This window comes from Chiloscyllium plagiosum, chromosome 33 (assembly GCF_004010195.1).
Source record: "Chiloscyllium plagiosum isolate BGI_BamShark_2017 chromosome 33, ASM401019v2, whole genome shotgun sequence".
In the NCBI taxonomy this organism is placed as follows: Eukaryota; Metazoa; Chordata; class Chondrichthyes; order Orectolobiformes; family Hemiscylliidae; genus Chiloscyllium; species Chiloscyllium plagiosum.
The window spans coordinates 8,474,485-8,487,138 of record NC_057742.1 but is presented as its reverse complement, the minus strand read 5'-3'; the positions used below and the strand labels follow the sequence as shown (position 1 = coordinate 8,487,138).

The following is a 12,654-nucleotide window of genomic DNA, read 5'->3' as shown; positions in this document are numbered from 1 at the left end:
ACTCTCTCCCCACCCCTACCCTCCTCTAGCTTATCTCTCCATGCTTCAGGCTCTCTGCCTTTATTCCTGATGAAGGGCTTTTGCCCGAAACGTCGATTTTGCCTGTCCTCGGATGCTGCCTGAATTGCTGTGCTCTTCCAGCACCACTAATCCAGTAACTGTACCTAATGTCCATTATAATGAGGTGCTTTCTTCAAGGTTGATGTGAGATTATAATATTTCGCTGTGTGCTCAAAATTTTAGCCTGCACAGCATTAAAATGCAAAATCTTCTCAATTTGCAAATTGCTAATTTCTACATCAATTTTGTTTTGTGTTCCTCTTCATTCCTTTGACTTTTCCCCTCCCTGCTCTCCTCCCTAACTTCCTCCCATACCGAGTATGTGTCAGTGCTGTTAAAACTTCAGAAGGGAAGAATGGCACATTTCCTGATGATCCTCCAGCGAGGACCACTCTGGTCACTGGGCAATGACTTGCACTGATAATTTAAGTCGTATAGCAAGACTGGCCTTGTGTTGCTTGTTGGGGTAAATGTGAGATAATTTTGCCACTCATGGAGAATCTCTGACCAAAGGGCATTGTCTCAAAATAAAGGGGTGCCAATTTCAGACAGATGATCAGGAATTTCTTCTTTGACGATTGAGAGTCTTTGGAACTCGCCACAGAGAGTTGTGGGGTCAGAGTCATGTGTATATTTAAGGCTGAGATGTGTTTTTGATGAGTAGTGGAATCGAGAGTTACGGCAGAATACGCAGGAAAGTGGATGTGAGGAATATCTGATTTGAATGGCAGAGCAGGCTCTGGTTGAATGGCCTACTCCTGTTCCTACGTTTTATGGTCTTAAGTATGCGTTGGTGTTTCAGACTGAGTGATCTAGACTGATGGGAACCTATGTGGTTCAGTTGTTGGGTTTATGAAATTCATCTCTTGTGATTGATTGTTCCAATCTACCACTTAGATTAGATTACTTACTTAGATTACTTACTCAGTGTAGAAACAGGCCCTTCAGCCTAACAAGTCCGCACCGACCCTCCGAAGAGCAACCCACTCAGACCCCTTCACCTAACACTAAATTGGCAATTTAGCCTGGCCAATTCACCTAACCTGCACATTTTTGGACCGTGGGAGGAAACCGGAGTACCCAGAGGAAACCCACACAGACACTGGGAGAGACTTTGTGTCATGACATGTCCAATTTTGCCCTAAAGAAGTCCTACTTAGGCCGTATAAAAGTAAAACGTTGACAGTGGCGGACACCCAAGTTAGATAATAAAAATTCAGCAGTAGATTTATATGCCTCTTTTTATCTGTCTGCTTGACTGTTTGTATTTCATTAAACGGTTCTGTTCTTGTATTTCTGCTAATGAGATTTATGGCTTGCTGCTGTTATTGTGAAATGTTTCCTCCTAATTATGTGAGATGACTTTACTGCTGTTTCTGCTATAATGGCTTTACATTTTCTATGCTACTGACTTTTAGGATTTCATCTCTGCTTGATGTGCTGCTTTCCCCTTCCTTCTCTTCCAACAAATGCCGGAAGGCAAAGGTTTCCGACATACTTGGAGTGTGACTAAGCATCCTTTGCAAGAAACTTCCATTTGATAGAAAAACAAATAAACTCATCACCGTAGTGATTGGAACATTTTTAAATAGGAATGTGGGCTAGTTGCACCTGAATGTAACAGATTTTTACCCCACTGTCATTTCTATGCTTTAAGAACTTATGTTTTAAATTATTTCAACTCCTGGATTTAAATCCCTTTTCCACCCCTCCCAGTGCCATGTGACCAGGGGCTCGCTCTCTCTCCCACTTATTTCACTTGAATGCTGCAAATCTCTGACTCTAGCCTTATTTGTATCCTTCCCTTCTGCCATCTCAACAGTGGGTGCCAAAATGCCCTTGCTAATCCCGATTGACCACCTCACCCTAAATATTCTCACAGCTTCTTTTCAACCAAACTTTCAAGCCCCTCAACCGATCTGTCCCTTCCTAGCATGGCATCTGTTTTCACATCTCATTCGTTTCTTCTTTTAAATATTTGAGACTTTTTTTTTGCTATTGCAGGCACTGCACAAATTTTGAGTTAATGTATCTGACACACTTCCCCCTGTGCAGAGTTTATCGCACTGTGAATTGATCACTGACGACGGAATTCGCCATCTTGGGAATGGGGCCTGTGCTCACGATCGATTAGAAGTGATTGAATTAGATAACTGCCCACTGATCACTGATGCATCACTCGAACATCTAAAGAACTGTCATAGTCTGGAGAGAATAGAGCTATATGACTGTCAACAAATAACCCGTGCTGGGATCAAGAGACTTCGGGTTAGTGTCATTTTCTCCTGTCTGATTGAAATATACTTGTTTTCATTATTTAGTTTGCCCCTAGAGTATAATACATGGTCCACAATCTTCCATTATATCCCATTTCATCTTAATGGCTTTTATTATAAGAGTACAACTTGCTTGGTGTTTATTATGCAGATCAAAGATTTCAATTTTAGAAGGAAAGCCATGTTTTTTGGATAAACACACAAATAGTTTGTGAATATGTGACCTATGAAGTCTAGTTGATGTGTAAGCTTTGGATGACTTATTTCAGAAGTTCCTTTTGGGTCAGAGATCAGATCCATGATTTTAATCTGTTCTGAGGAAGGGTCATTGGACCCAAGATGTTAGCATCTGTGAACAGAAATCAGAGTTGACAGACCTGTTGAGATTTTCCAGGAATTTCTGTCTGTTGTCTTATGATTTCATTGGCTGGTGGGGGTCTCTTGAGAGCCTGCAGATATTGCGGTACTAGTTGCGCGCTCAAACATTTTTCTCAGTGTAGTTCTGTTCATATTTGTGTACTCATATGCCATGAATAGGATCGGCCTAAATTCAAGGGCGTAGTTCAGAAGGAATATAGCATCTGAACAATTCAAGTATCATTATAAAAGCAAAATGCTGTGGATGCTGGAAATCTGAAACAAATAGAATGTTGGAGAAACTCAGACCTGATAGCATCCATGCAGTGAAAAGCGGAGTTTACGTTTCGAGTCCAGTATAAAGTTAACTCTGTTTTACGCTCCACAGGTATTGCCACTTCATCTACCTTGCTGGTAGATCAAAAATATACTCCGGCAAAATGGTTCTCACTGATGGATAGCATCATCTAGTGGTACTGGTCTGCAATTACAGAATGACGAATGGATGATTTGCTTAAATATCTTTTTCTACTTCCATTTTAAGATGCTGACTTGTTGATCCTTGAATGGAAGATCTAGAGTTCATAGGAACTTTTCATAGGAACATACAGCAGAAAGAGCCATTAGAGTGCTGTGCCATTTCTAGATCGTGGTGGATCATCCACCTGTCCTTCTTCCCTTCGATGTCATTAGCAGCTATAAATTTAACTATCACTGTCTTGACCATGCTGAATGATTGAGCTTCAGCAATCCTCCTGATTGGAGCATTCCAACAACTTGCATGACTCCAGGATGTTTTATAGTTAATTTAAATATTTTTGACATGTAGTCACAACATGCAGCCAATATGCGCATACAGGTCCCACAAATCATAATATAATTAAAGACCAGATAATTTGTTCTAATCATCTGATTGAAGTATTTGGCCCCAAGAGACTAGGGTAGAACTCTCAATTTGAAATAGATCTCTTGCATCTGCCTGACAGCGAAATGAGTTTGGTCTTTCAAATGAAGTATCATAACAACAATTCTGTTTGTGCAATACTCCCTCCATACTGCACTGAAGCACAACCTGGAGTTTGGCATCAAGACTCTGGAATAGGCTTTGAAACCACAAGCTTCTGACTTGGTTGTGTCATAGCCCCTGGGGTGAAAATGTACCATCAAAACCTTTCCACCTCCACACTGGCTTCTCCTGTAAAAACATGACAAGTGATTTTGACAGCAGAAATTGATAAATGTCCTCAAACAATGCATTGCCATATAGACGTGAACTGATGACATTGGGCCTTGTATGGATAATAGAGTCAGTCCTGCTATAACGCCTTAGTTCCATTCTCATGCAATCTCCTGCTATAAGAAAATTACATAATAGCAGCACCATTTAAACCAATGGGGCTGGAAATGCTTTATAACCAATCCATGCTTTAAAAGTTTGTGCTAAAGAAACATTGCCTCAATTCATTAATCGCGTTAAAGCAAATTTGCATTGATGAAATGCACGTTATAGCCAGTCGACCTGTATTTAGACTTGTGGCTAATTATAAGGTTGTTCTATTTGTTTAGTTTGAATATGTTCAGTTCACAAACTTGCATCTTGTCTTTTTTTTTAATTAATTGCAGACGCACCTACCAAACATCAAAGTCCATGCTTACTTCGCCCCAGTGACCCCTCCTGCATCAGTGAGTGGTGGTCGCCAGCGTTTCTGCAAGTGCTGCATCATTCTATGACACCGACTTTACTTTTTACAAATCTATTTAAATAGCGTTAGAATGGAGACGATTGAATGCATCATCAGTGGTGATCCTGGTGGACTGTGGTACTGTACAGAAAGGGCTGTCCAATCACTGTGGCTACGACTGATCACATGATTACCAGGCAGTGTGGGTGATTCCCATATTAGTGAGTGCAGCCATATACTAGTTCTGTCACTGTATGATTCTATTCAGAGATTTCCCAAGAATATGGATAATTTATTTTTTTTTAAATCAATGTCTGATTAAAAAAGAAATTGGTTTTCATGTATTGTGGTGGGGAAAAATCTTTTAACCTGTTTCTGAATGATATAACTCAAGTTGGCAACACGAGAATGCTGTGTGGCATAACCAAGTTTTAAACTGTGTACTAACCCTTTTGCTCACTCATGTCACTTTGCATTGTAAATGGGGAGAATTGCACAATTGAATCCTTGGCTCTGAAATTCTGTACTGAGTTTATTGCCGGTCCTGCTATTACATCTGAGGAAGGAAGGATGCCACTTACAGAAGTGCAACTCTTACAGATTTCTTTAGTTCCTGCACAACATAGCTCCTTTAATATTCTGAACTTTATATTTAAAAAAAAAGGTTATTTCCTTGACTCTCCCCACCTGACCATGTTGAAAACTTCCTTGGTGCATGGCAGTTTTATGTACCACAATCAAGCAGCTATCATAAAAAATGAGAATCTTGACTGGTAGGTTTGGTGGGCTGTTTGAATATACTTGTGCTGGTAGCAGATGGATTCAGTTCAGGCACAAGTCTGTTTTCGATTTGAAATGTGGCCTGGGCCTTTGGTAGAAATGCAAATCAGGAACCTGAGTTGAAATTGTTTCAGTGACCACGGCCAAGAAAACGATTATATTTTATTCATCCCCTGACTGAAACCAGCAAATTCAACACAGAAGAGAGGTTAAAAACTTGTATGACTCAGCTGCTAGCTAAATGGTTCTCTTTATTTCTGAGTATTAAAAAAAGGACAACCTGTTCTGTAATTTGAAGAATGTGGAACAAATGTTGTAGCAATTATCTGGTAAATTCTATTTGTCTTGTACTGTATTACTCCACATTGACACTCCCAAGCTTATGGTTGCTGTCTCATAGAACAGTACAGCACGGTACATGCCCTTCGGCCCTTGATGTGTCACACCAACACGTGTAAGTTGTTTTTCCATATTCATGGGATTCAAAACTTGCATTAAAGCATATCTCATGATGTTGGGCTGCAATTAAATAAACTGCAACTTCTTAACATCTTCATTGGACAGTGTAATTTTAAAGTTTTTCACTTTTATTTGAGGGAAGTGAAGGCATGCATCGTATTTTGCATTTTTAGTGAGCATGTTGGAGCATGTTTGAAACAAGATCAGTTACACATTCCTGAGCCATTGGTTGGGATTATAATGATCCAAATTCCAGGATATATGTATCTACTGAAATGATTATTTTATTTACGCTTTCTACAGGTGCTCCCTGTGCAATTCATTTTTAAAAGGTGGTTTTGAAGGGACTGGGATTGATTTCCATCTCACATTTCATGGTCTTTTCTGTTCACTGGAGAAGCTTGCTGATGAAGCAGTACTAAGATAAAGGAGAAATATGAAAATAGCTCCATCTTTATTTCAAAGCCCAGCCCTTAGCACGTCCCACATCCTTGAGTAAGTTGTATCACCTGTAATTGATACTTTCGGGCTGCCTTTACAATGGAGGAAGTAGGACGTACATACGGCGAGATTTTGGAGAAATAAAGACTGGAGCTGTTGCTGTATTGTGGCTTGTCTCTGTACTGTTTTAAGTTTGTACAGTGGTGAACAGAAGGCTGTGGAACGTGATAAAAACAAATTGCTGGAGAAGCTTAGCAGATCTATGGAGACAAGTCAGAGTTAACATTTTGAGCCCAGTGACCATTTTTATTTTCAGAGCATTAGCTGGACAACCAGCCCAGTCCCTCAAAATATGGCCTTTACAAATCAATTGTACAGGGAACATCTATTAACAGTGTAAATAACAATCATTGCAGGAGGTATATATATCCTGGCATTTATACTATTACTACCCTAACTGATGGTAGTACTGAACAATTTAAATCCTAAGTCAATCCTGGCTTGGTAGACTAAGATTTATTTATTACTTTTTGTTTGCTATGGTAATCAGTCATTAAACATATTAGCAAGATGCTGCCAGTGTATGTTCAACAAAAGAACAGAACAGTTTATTACTCAAAAGAGAACCCTATGACATGAGAAACAACTACAGTAACAATCTCATTGAAAAGAAACATTCATCCCATTCATCCAAGCAATACACTTAACAGATTCTTGAATATCAGCAAAGGTTCACCTGCATAAAGATTCTTGCTCAGCTGGTGTGGCTATAGTCGCTTTCCTTTCAAATATTCTATGCATCGCTAGAAGTGCTTTTCCTAAACCTCATGTCTTCAGTAGCGTTTAGGATGTCTTCCTACTGACTGCGCCCCCTGCCCCCAACCAAAACTTTCTCCTTTTGGAGCTTTCTTCTCACTGTCTTCTTTTGAGCCCTGACTGATTGTTAATTACAGCATCTCTGCAGTTAGGGCACACTTCCCCCTCAAATCAATCTGCTTCTCTTCTGTTCTCCATCATCTCAATTGTCCCCTTACCACCTCTATTATACTCTTTCCCCAGGTGACTTGCTAGTCATTCAGCCGAAATCATGATGACTTCAAAGGGCTGAATGAACTCAGTGTTCAAAGTACATTTTGACCTATTCAAAAAAAGATCAGATTAGATCTTCACAGAACTGAAAACTAAAATTAGTGTTCCTTCACTTTAGACCCCATTTCAACAGTATGGAAGTTAAAAACAATGGTAAGATGGTAGTTAAGGATTTGTGCATTAAGTTTATTTATTTCCCTCTTTGCTATTTATATATTTTGAGCACCATGCATTTTACCAAATAACTAATAAGGTTTATTTTTCTTCTGGGTCACACCTATTTTTAACATAGATTTATTTTTGGGTGCTCACGATTGGTGGCTGTAACTTTTGGTGAGAAGTCAATTTTTACACGTTTACACTTAAACCTATGATTAGGGTTCACACTTGGCTTTTCCACTAGAGTTACGACCACATTCAAGAGCGAGCCAATTTCTTAATAGAGCACATTTTGCTGAGTTTGTACTGGCTGTGGCTTGCTTCTCTGCATGACCTTGGTTTCTGGTGGTTTTGACTTGGTTTGAATTCACTCGCAGTTTCACTGCGCAACTGTATTTCTTTTGAGACTGCTGAAACCGTCGGTTTTTGTATTTTTGTTGTTCTAGATATTGCCTAATGGGAATGTCTTTGTACTGAGAGTCCTTCTTAAGCAACAGCTGCTTGTATTTACAGCTGACTTGCATGCCATATTCGTAATATGCCACGAGGATGTATTTGAAATGTCAGTACAGGATGTCCTGCACTAACTTAGGTATCAGTGCTGCGCCATCCAGTTAATTCACCACCCCTACTATAAGGGTAACCTCAAGAGGTTTTTGTTGATGACATGTAGCTAATTAAGAGAAGTGTGGCTGCATCTCCTTCCAGTGTAAGTCGGAGTACTTCTGATTTGTTGCTTGTTGGAATCAGGATATGTGGGCACAATGCAAGGTTTAATTCTCAGACATACAAATTTATGCTTGGCCCTTCAGTTCAGTATTTTTAGTTTAAAACCTGATCTTGTGATCAGTGTCCCTGTAGGTTGTCTGTCTACATCAGTGCATTGATATTTCACACTATTGAATGCTCTATGTAGATTATTCTTGCTGTTTAGTCATCTTGGTGGCACTCCTACCTGCTGCCATTGACATCTAAAGCGGTTGACAAGGCTACCAATGTCTTCTGCTTTGGTAATATCTGGAACAAATACTTGGCAAATTGATATAATTTGATTGGTCAACAGCCTTTGTCACATACTTAAGATCAGTTTTGTTAGATACTTCCTACTTTTTTTTTTGACATAATATTTAGCATTGCATGTATGGTTTTACTGTTCACTACTCTTCTGGATGCCCTACCACCTGTACAGATCTCCCAGAGGTTAGAGTAGAGGGATGGTATGGTGAAACTGGTTCAAGAGACTGACGTGACTTACTTTTATGCTTTTATAAAGTGTGCTTCTAAGATTCTTGCAGAATCTCAATCTAGTCCATTTTAACTTCCATTAAAAATAAATGGTCTTCAAAACATGCCCAAGCAGGAACAGGGAAGGGTATTTGATTTGTTTTTCTGGATGGATACATTTGAGCTAATTGGTGGCTTTTCCCTCCATTTTACTGAAATAGCAACATAATGGTAAAACTGCTTGGGGATGATTGGAGGGCCAGCTATTCCACTTGCAATTTTGGCTTGTGCCAGGTGGGTACATGTGGCATTTGCTGACTCCTAGTTGGCTTATCATTAAAAGTATTGTGGCCCAAGAATTCAAGAGCACTGGCTAGTACTCAAGCAGGTTATTGCTCTGTTGTGACATTGGGGAAGATAGAGAACTTCCACAGAAGCACTCTGATGAGTCAACTTTTTGAGCAATAGGCCAAGACCTCTATGTAGATCTAGCAGGCAGCAGTCACTTCTTTGAAAGATAGGTGCCGCAAAGATTGACCTTGGCCATCACCTGCTGCAGTAAAAGCCCCACCTCATGAATATTTAGTCTCATTGAGCTTGGCTAGAAATTGTAAACTTACTTATGATGAAATATGGCTGACGAATACAGGAATGGATATTGCTGAGTATCAGGCGATGGGTGGGGTCGCTAATGTAACACAATATGGATGAATTCAAAAATGAAATAAACAGCAACAAAATCTTTGAACGCCAGGAATTTGAAACAGTGCTGTCACTGCGATTGGGACTGAGTTCTCACTCCTCGTTAGTTCCACTGTATCAGCATTGTGTTGATGTGGAACCTGTGGTGCTATTCTGAACATGTGCAAGATTTTCAAAAGCATGTGAATGGAAGATATGTCGCATCAGTACAGTCCACCAGCCCCATGGTGTGCAATTTTGAATACAAATGAATAATGTACCTTCATTGGGGTTTATTTAGTGATAATTCATCTATTTTAATAGAACAATGTCAGAGTCTCCTGTGGCCTGGTGAGAGTATGATATATTTAGAATTTTAAACTTGAAGGTACTGGAAGCTCTTTTATTAGAAATAGCTGACTAGAGTGAGTTAACAAAGAAAGTTGAAGAATAATGTGGAAGTGTTGACTAATAAAAACCCAATCACTCAGGCCGCTTCATTTCACCTAATTGATTTTTTTAAAAAAAATCATTCTAGAAAGAAGATTTGGGGTGAAGTAACACAGCAGTCAAATGGAGGATGTAGTATTATTAAATGGCTTTTCTACACCTCTTAGTTCAAATAAGTGGATGATCTCATCAGATGAAGCTGCTTTGCAAAATTGCTGTGAACACTGAGATGCATTCCATGTAAAACATGAGATTATAGCTTCAAAACAAAAATCAGTCCAGATCAGTGTTAGTTTCACAATTCTCTGAAGATTGTTATTGGAGCACAAAATATGGAAATGTTGCTGACTCTTTTTTGCTGAGTGCTTGCCTAATCTTGTAAAGGCATGGTATTAAGTTAAATATTCAGCAAATTGATCTGTGATTTGCCTGAGCTGTTGCATTCTGGAGAGTAAATATTTTCTTAAGCTCTGAATTTGCACAAAGCCGAGCCATGAATGCTGAGTTCACTTGGTAATCCTGGTCATTAACTCAGTTGACCATATGTTTATCTTCAGTTGTCCAGCCAAAGTTGAATCTAGTTAAGGGATGGATCAGTGACCCTTGGCTTTTGCTGTTATAGCTGCAAAGCTTTACTGTGCCACTTGGTGCTTCCTTTTTAAACTGAACAATAGAATGACCAGATATATTGGAAATTGAGACAAATTTGACAATGGAGTATTGTGTAAACATTAAGGTTGGACTTTTCTTACTGGAAAGGTGCCAGTAAGTGCTGTAAGGAGATGACCTTCCTTGCAATGTGACCTTACAGAAAAGTGAATAATTTATTTCCATTTTTAAAGTGACAGTATCCACTTTCTATGCTAGCTTGACACCAGAGCTGTGGTGGTGGTGTTTGAAATCCAGCGTGATCACTGCAGCCATGCACGTGCAACTCATTAGGATATTTTTCGATCTTAAATGGAAAATGTTTTAATGTTCTGCATTCTTCGAGCTTTAGTGTACTTGTTGAGGGAAATGAAGTGAACAAAGTGATGACAAAACATTGACTATTTTGAGTTGGGAATTAAAATTGGATTCAAATGGAAAAAATGCCATGAAATGTTGATTGGAACCATCAGCTAAAGCTTTGAACTTCCTCCCGTGAAACAGCACTTCAGCCTGTAATTGGAAAGTATGATTCCCACCTATATTCTGATGCTTGAAGCTTCCAAGTTCCATTAGTTTCTCTGGAATAAAGTCTAGCTTGTTCCCCCAATCCTTCCATTCTCTCCGTGGGGAAAGAAAACTTAGCAGCATAAATGAAACTATTAAGTCCAGTGTCAACCGGATGGTCAACTGGAGCTACATTTGGAATCCATGTTATGGGCCAGGTGAGTGAAGAGTCCAGTAAGGGAATTTGAATGCCTTGCAATAACTGAACTTTAGGACAAGTGTTAAAAGAATAGACTAAGGCTCATCATAACAACCTGTAGAGAGTTGTGTGTTTAAACAGTCGCTTGTTCAAAGAAGCTGCAACCCAAATGTGAGTCGTCTTCAAGTGAGGAAAGGAAGAGGACAGAACTGAAGTCAGACGTAAGATGATATTATGTAAACCTTTTTGTGTTCACCTAAGCATGCTATGGTTCACTGCTGATACAAGCTTAACTTCAGAGATAAATAGAGGACCTTGCTGCAATGAGAACATTTAATGTGATGTAGAGAGTGGGTGAAAGGGTTAACGTGATCAGGAGAAAAAGCTTTTTAAAGCTACAACATAATCTAAGGAGTTGAAACGTTGTTTTACCATTGTCTGATGAAACAATGCAGTTCATTTATGCAAGGTAAAGGCTACTTGAAGAAAAATCATTTTAAGTATGTCCATATTTTGTAAAAAGAAAAAAAAAACACTTAAAAATTCATTAGCGTGATGTGTGGCCTTAATCATCAAGGTTATTCTCTTTATAAATTATGTGAGAGATTGAAGACTTCTTAGTTATTGAGGATGTGACATTTGACAGACACTCTAGTCAATGTGCCACTGCCTGTGGAAGGGATGATACACTTTAATAACAGGGAGTGGTTGGAGTGCAAATATGTAGAACTATTTTTGTGGGGTTTTTTACATTTTTTTTCCATCTTGAAATGAGAATGAAATGAGTTTCAAAACAAACCTGGTCTAGAGCCAGTTTACAGTGAGGCCTGTATGGTTGCCTGGCATAATGTCAGGAATTGTTCCCTGTGCCTAAACTGATGTATGATAAATTTTTTTTCCTTCCGTGTGGTTCCTATGTACATCACGTCTGGTGGGACTATCCATTGATTGGATGCATAAATACCTGTGATTTAAAAGTTTGTTTTTCTTTCTCTCTGACCATTCCCCTTTGTAATTTTCTGAAAATCTGAGTTGAATCATTTTTGTCAATCTTTTAATGTCTTAACACTTTTTTTTTCTTCAAATTTTAACCACTGAGTGTGAGTAAAGGCTGTCAGCTGTGTCTCATTTCTCAATACTGAGGTGGGTTAGGCATTGCATTGCTGCTGAGTGACCATACAGGCCTTACTATTGAGAAATAACCTGATGATTTGTGTTTCAGCTTTGAAAGAACATGTTACATTTAAATGTTACGTTTGGTAAATAGGTTGAAATCTTGTTCAATCCCTTATATATAAACCTGTGTTGTACATATTGTATTCCAATTATATTGTAATCTGTGCTAATATTCTCAAACACTGAGTGTTCATAATATAATGCCAATGTATTAAATAGTGAAGTATTTCCTTTACTCTGTCTCTTTTGTTTCTGAAAATGTATAACAATTTAAGTTGAAAGTGATTGCTGACTATTTAATAATTCTATTCCAGGGTTTAACGCATAAACCAACGTTTGATATTCCAATTTCTTCACGAAGCTGTTTAAGAATAACTAACGGTAATATGGATGTAAGTTAGCTTGCTGAGCTGGAAGGTTTGTTTTCAGATGTTTCGTCACCATGACTAGGTAACATCATCAGTGA

At 38.8% G+C, this 12,654-nt stretch overlaps 1 protein-coding gene across 3 annotated transcripts in view; it reads left to right on the top strand.

Moving 5' to 3' along the window:
* Window positions 1-12,423, top strand: part of LOC122539800 (F-box/LRR-repeat protein 20) — a 136,684-nt gene extending 124,261 nt beyond the window's left edge. For all 3 annotated transcript variants that reach the window (XM_043674861.1, XM_043674863.1, XM_043674862.1), the window contains exons 14-15: window positions 2,116-2,328; window positions 4,317-12,423. In XM_043674861.1, coding sequence (XP_043530796.1) covers window positions 2,116-2,328; window positions 4,317-4,424 — 321 coding nt within the window. In that variant the 3' untranslated portion in view covers window positions 4,425-12,423. The remainder of the gene's footprint in view (window positions 1-2,115; window positions 2,329-4,316) is intronic.
* The last annotated feature ends 231 nt before the right edge of the window (window positions 12,424-12,654 follow it).